Source organism: Mustela nivalis (assembly GCF_964662115.1).
Source record: "Mustela nivalis genome assembly, contig: HAP1_SCAFFOLD_2977, whole genome shotgun sequence".
In the NCBI taxonomy this organism is placed as follows: domain Eukaryota; kingdom Metazoa; phylum Chordata; class Mammalia; order Carnivora; family Mustelidae; genus Mustela; species Mustela nivalis.
This window is the reverse complement of record NW_028133690.1, coordinates 1-6,122: the sequence shown is the minus strand read 5'-3', so window position 1 is coordinate 6,122 and position 6,122 is coordinate 1. Positions and strand designations below refer to the sequence as shown.

Here is a 6,122-nt window from a genome sequence, read left to right as displayed (position 1 = left end):
ACCAGGACTCCTTGATAAGTGGCTGCTTTGAGTCTTGGGCAGGAAATTACACAGGATGAGCCTGGAGCATCTTGTAGTGCCAAAAAGGAAGTGTCTGTGTGAGAGAGACACACACACAAGTGGTAGGATATGTCAGAGACACAGGAGCCAACTGGAAGAGCTCCCAATGGCCAAAGCTGGAAGAATTTCAGCAACACATTAAACTAGTCCGGGATTGTCGTCCACTGTATAAAACGTCCCTGAGCCCACGCGGTATAAATGAACGAACGAACGAATAGACGTGGAGAATCGACAAACATTTTATGCAGAAGAGCTCTGCCTAGTTCGTGTGGACTCCTCTCTCCAGAACGTGGAGCTTGGCTCCTCACTCCTGCTTGTGGAGGTCCAGAGTGTGGTATGGGACGGGGATGGCAGGACTGTTTCCAGCGCAGAAACCCGAGAAACCCGGTCAGCCAGGTGGCTGGGGTTACCATCGACGGTGGTGAATCACACTGATAGAATGTGCTCTCAATACTGTGACATGAGTGGCACATCACTTCGGTGAAGAATGGCTCCTGACACCACCCTCGCCCCATCGAATCACAAACATCAGACAAACCCCAGCTGAGGCACATTCTTTGAAACACTTCACCAGGATGTCTCAACACTGACAAATTTAAAAACAAGGAAAGTCAGAGATACTGTCATCTCTAAGGGGAGTCTATGGAGACGTGTCCACTGTATGTAATCTGGTGTCCTAGGTGGGAACCTGAAACCAAAGATGTTAGGTAAAGACTAAGGAAATGTGAATAAAGTATGGGCTTTAGTTATTAATAACATGTCAGTGTTGGTTCAGTAATTGTAACTGACTGGGTGGCTCAGTCAGTTAAGCGTCTGACTCTTGGTTTCAGCTCACGTCATGATCTCAGGGTTCTGTGATCCAGCCCCAGTTGGGCTCTGCACTCAGCAAGGAGTCTTCATGAAGAGTTCTCTCCCTCTCCCTCTGCCCCTCCCCCTGCTCAAGTTCACTCTGTCTCACATAAATAAATCTTTTAAAAAATAATGGTGGGGGGCACCTGGGGGACTCAAGTCGTTAAGCGTCTGTTTTCGGCTCAGGTCACGATCCCTGCGTCCTGGGATCGAACCCTATATTGGGCTCCCTGCTGGGTGGGGAGCCTGCTTTTCCCTCTCCAGCTCCCCTGTGCTTGTATTTCCTCTCTCGCTCTTTCTGTCATAAATTTAAAAAAAATAGGGGGACCTGGGTGTGAGGTATATGAGAATTCTCGGTACCATTTTCACAATCTTTCTGAAGAATCTAAAAATGATTCTACTATGAAATCTTCTTTAAAAAAGATTCAAGTTCCAGAGCCCTACCCCCTATCCAGAGCAATTCCAATTATGAAAGTCGGTGGCAGGATTCAGGAATACGAATTTTCTTACAGGGCTCCCAGATGACTCAGACAACGCGGTTATTTGGGGGGTGAGGGTGGGGTTTAGCTGAGGGGGAGTAGTTCACAAGAAACCTTGGCTCTGACATTCAGAGACTCTCTTGGAACACCTTCTTGCGGTGGCTGCTGTATTCTGACCACAGATCAGGCGGGGGTGGTGGTGGTGGGGGGGGTCTGGATTGCCACAGGCATTTTTGGTTCCTTGTCGGTCTGAGCGGGGCTATTATAAAAGCTCCAGTTTGTTTAACACTGTTAATTTCAGGGCAATTTGTTATGCAGCACCAGAGAACTAACAGACCATCACCCACCCGTTAGGTCAGGGTCTTTCATTTCCAGCAGCTGAGCTTGTCCTCCTGGGCAGGATGTAAACAGTGAGAGCAGGAGGGCGCTTTTAACAGCTGCTGCCCAGTTCCCGTGGTGCACCCTGCAGAAAGCGTTTACCTCTTCTCATTGAACCAGGACGTGGGGGCAGGTACTTTCCATCCCATTGTACAGACTGAGAACACGGAGGCTGAAACAGGGAAAGTGACTTGTCCAAGGTCACAAAGAAAGACAAGTCAGGCTGTAAATTCTGGCGCCAAGGAATTCCGGCGCCTGAGCCCTGTCCCTTAACCACAAGGGTCCTCAGTGCTTTAAACTCAACTTGCTCCTCTGCTCCCACTCCTGTCCTGGTTTTAAGATTGATTTAGCCACACTGTGGCCCCCTGGGATGGCTCCTGATACCGCCCTCTGCCCGCATCCCCCCAACCCCATCCCTCAGTCCCTCTGAATGCAGCACCCGCTCTGCTCTGACACAATCGCACCTCGAGGCAATCAGTCCTCTGAGGAATCCCTGCTCTTCCCTGTCTAACTTACTGACATCCACTCAGGTGCCAAACCCCAGAGCTGCCACGTCGGCCCTGACCTCTCCCTTACCACCTCTCCCTGGGAGGGGACCCGCCAGCAAGGTGGAGTCTTCCCCCAAGATGCTTCCCTACTCCCCAAATTTCTGTCTCTCTTCAGCCCAGGCCACCGTTGCACCTTCTCACCACCGTGTCTACTGACTATGCTTGCCCTCTTGCCTCCTACAAGCTCCACAAAGCAGCCGGGGGACCTTAGACCATCCTCCACTCGCCCCTGCGCCAGGGCGCTCAGCTGTGCTACAGCCTGGAACCCAGACCATGGCCCCAGCAGCCTCCTCGGTGTGGCCTTCCCTGGCTGGCCACCGTCTGCCACTTCCCAGACACGGCCAGGGACTTGGCCCCCCTCACTTTATTTTCTTCATGTCACCCTGTGGTAGACACACTGTCTCCCTGCCCAGTAGCCCTCTCTGTGTCCCCTTCTTTTTCTGGCAAACCAAATTCCAGTTTTGACCTGGTGGTAACAAACTTGAGGGATAACACTGGGTTCCCCCGGTTCCTGGAGACACAGCCAGGGTGTCCGGGAAAACCGTGGCTGTCTTCCTTCCAGCTGTCAGGGATCCGTGGATAAAGGGCAGGGGCTACAGTTAGCCAGCAGGACAAAAGAGGCATCCTGCCGGGGGCTGCTACCAGCTCTCCTGGCTCTTCCGAAGGGACAGGAGGAAGGGACGGAGAGGGCCATGTTTTTTTACCCCGCAGCCTCCAGAGGTCTGGGTGTTAGAGCAGAAAGAGGTGATTGCTGTGGCAGGCCCCCTGTGGGTGCTCCTGACTCCACAGCTGAGCCCCAGGGGGGCCACCACCCATCCCTGCACCAGAGCCTGCGTGTCCCTCCACATCCCATATCCCCTTTCCATTCCTTTATCACCGCGACTCTCCCACTCTGACGAAGGAAGAAGCTCTGCAAGGAGAGGGGCTCTGTTTCTCCTGCGTCCCTGTAGCCCCACTGCACAGATTGGGCTCCCTGGGGCTTACACTCTACGGTGGGCGCTTGCTAAATTCTGGCTGAGTGCATGGGGCCCCTGGCTTCTCTTCTTCGGGATCGGGGTTCCCCTGACTCATCTCCGTGGCTCCAGCTAGTAGCAGGGGCTCAAACGCCTTTGTCGGATCAACAGGCCAGGGAAGCCAGGAGACAGCTGCTCAAGAACCCAATTTAATAAGATTTACAAGTCGACACGTACAAAAAAAACCTAACAATGTACAAGTCATTGCAAGACTAGGGACTGAATCTGGAACGCAGAGACTCCCCCGGTGAGGAGGCCCCACATGTTGGAGATCTGAAGGTATCTTCCCACTGATTCTCTACGTCTTGGCCTTATCGAACAAATGTAACCAAACCCCAAAACTGAGGTGAAGATTTAAGAGCTACCCAGATCTACCTCGTTCCCTCCCCAAGCCTCCCTGCTCTCCAAGGAGTGGAACTGAAAGAAAGGGAGAGACTAATTAAAACCTAAAGAGAACAGAGCCTCTGGCATCAGCCGACAGTGGTCTGACGACCGGGAGCTCCTCCTGCCGACTTCTAGCCAAATCCCCGCCATGTTTCCGAGCAGGGCTGACCAGGGAGGGACAGTAAGGATGAGGGGGGGAGGCAGAGGGGTGCCCCAAACACCCTGGAGAGGCCGAGGGCATAGTTGACGAGGCTGGAGGCCCCCATCCAGACTTGCGGCCTCGCCCCAACCCCCGCCCCAATCACCACTGCAGGGGGCCAATGTCAGCCCCTATCTCCTCTTCCTCCTCCTCTTCCTCCTTCAGCTGGAAGGGCTTCACGGGCCACTTCACCCTGACAATGGGCTCCACATGGTCCTGAAGCCGGTGGCGCTTCATGTGGGCATTTCGACTCTTGATTTTGTCGAACACCCTGAGGAGTCACCAGAATGACACAGGTCAGAGCGGGGTTCGGGGGGCAGGTGGCTCAAGGGCAGCTGCTGGTGGGGGGGGCGGTGGGGAGAAAGGAGATGGTGTGGACGCATCCAGGGACAGGAGTAGCACCTCTCACATTCTCTGCAGGGAAAGACACCCTGGCCCTCCACACTCCCCGGTGGCTCTGGGGTCCGCTTGGGGCCGGCATTCGGACTGGAGTTGAGAATGGACTCCCTCCTGTAACTCTTGGTCTTTATCTTGAACTCAGGGGTAGGACGGTGGCTGGGTCTCTCCCGAGGGCTGCAAGTGACCTGCAGAGGGGCAGAAACGACGATGGAAGGGTGAAAACCCTCCACGCTTCTCAGGGATCCGCTTGGCCTGGCAGGGAAGCCCTTCCCAGCGGGGGCCCTTCCCCCTTCCCCCTTCCCTGACTTGGACGGGCAGCGGCATCCCAATCTGGGCCAAACTCCAGCCCCACCTCCCCCCGGACCGTCTACCTTTGCTTCTGTCCTGTCTGCCTCATCTGGCTCTCTCTTGACCCTCTTTTCCAGTCCTGGGGCTCGACCACAATCAAACTTGATCATTTTTTTCCAGATGTAATAATACTCCACACACTGGGCCACAGTCTTTGTTTGGATCTAGCAAGGGAAAACAGAAGGCGGCTGTGGACAACACCCCATGAGCAGCCTCGAGTGTTGCCATGATGCCCTGAATACCTTCCCCATGAGGCCACTTTTGGAAAGCTTTCCTGAAATGTCCCTCTGCATGGCCTGGCGTGCCCCTTTGGAGCAAGGAGCAGAGAATCACAAGTCCTTGCAGGTGGCAAGCGGCTCAGACTGCAGACACCGCCACTAGCACCGGTCAGCATTGCACACGCCAGGGGGCAGGTCCATCCCAGGGATCCTCCCCTGTGGGAAGGTACACTGGAAGGCGTACCACTAGGGTGTTCACAGGGAAATCACACCCAGGAGCCTCGCATTTGCCAGCTGGGACCAATGACAGCAGAATGCCCTGAGGCAGTGGGGGCCACACAGCCTTTGGGACAGTGATGCAGGGCCATGGAGTCCAGAGGAAGTGGCCCATGAGAGAAGGAAGGGGCTCTGAAGGCACGGCTAGATCCTGGCCATGCAGACCCCCACCATGTGCTCCTCCCTCCACTAAGAAGTGATCCCGTTAACAATACCTTCTGTGAAAACAAAACAGGATGGAAAAGTTTCATTGCCCCGGAGACAACGTTTCTCAGGTAAATGCAACTGGCCATTTAGTATCTGGAGCTCACTTCAGGACATTCCTTCTCTGTGTGAGTTTTTTTTGAGCTGTGTGGGCCTTTACAAAGTAAGAATCAAATTTCCTAGGACACCCCCTGTCCATTTCCTAGGACATCCTTGGCTGAAATACCTGCCAATGGGGGAACTTGAAGAACAATAGAGAACTCCTCTTTCCCCAGTGCAATAAACCTGGACATCCCCTGTCCTAGGAAATGGCACTAAGTTAAAAAAAAAAAAAAGCCAAGAAGCTGAACTTGTGCTTCCAAACAAAACAGGGTAACAGGAGGAGCTGGGTCTCCCTCCCAGCTGAAACGAGAAGACAAAGGAAACAGTGGTTGGTAAGACACCAGGCATCGGTCTGAAAACAGCTTTCTGAGACGCAGAAAATACACCACTACCTTGGGATGGTTTCCAGGCCACAGCCAAGGGGGAGGGACCCAGGCAGAGCCCAGCAGACTCCTGAGCTGAAAGCAAGGTGAGTGCCTGCGGAGATCGAGGTGGTAAGAGTCCACAGGACAAAGGACAGTAGAGGAGACAGCAGCATGGAGAAAAATGCCAGAGATCTGGACAGTGTTCCCCTCAGGGATTCAGGGACATACGTGTGAAGAGAACCCAATGCTAGGTAAAGACCCATCATAAGGGATCAGAGGGAAAGCAGCCTGTGGCGCTCA

The 6,122-nt window shown here is 53.9% G+C and overlaps 1 protein-coding gene across 1 annotated transcript; it reads right to left on the bottom strand.

Annotated features, from left to right (window-relative positions):
* Positions 1-3,454: 3,454 nt before the first annotated feature.
* Positions 3,455-5,083, bottom strand: LOC309858629 (zinc finger protein 541-like). The gene is made up of 4 exons (XM_082751346.1): positions 4,900-5,083; positions 4,681-4,821; positions 4,313-4,494; positions 3,455-4,181 (listed from the first exon to the last, which is right to left on the bottom strand). The coding sequence occupies exons 1-4, from the start codon at positions 4,948-4,950 to the stop codon at positions 4,013-4,015; spliced, it is 543 nt and encodes a 180-aa protein (XP_082607472.1). The 5' UTR covers positions 4,951-5,083; the 3' UTR covers positions 3,455-4,012.
* Positions 5,084-6,122: the final 1,039 nt, after the last annotated feature.

What these genes read in the sequence shown, in the direction of transcription:
- LOC309858629 (XM_082751346.1), bottom strand. Translation starts at nt 4,950, where the DNA reads ATGCAGAGGGACATTTCAGGAAAGCTTTCCAAAAGTGGCCTCATGGGG. An exon ending in AAAGTGGCCTCATGGGGAAG is followed by an intron (nt 4,822 to 4,899) that starts GTATTCAGGGCA and finishes TTCCCTTGCTAG; the next exon opens with ATCCAAACAAAGACTGTGGC. An exon ending in CAGACAGGACAGAAGCAAAG is followed by an intron (nt 4,495 to 4,680) that starts GTAGACGGTCCG and finishes GCCCCTCTGCAG; the next exon opens with GTCACTTGCAGCCCTCGGGA.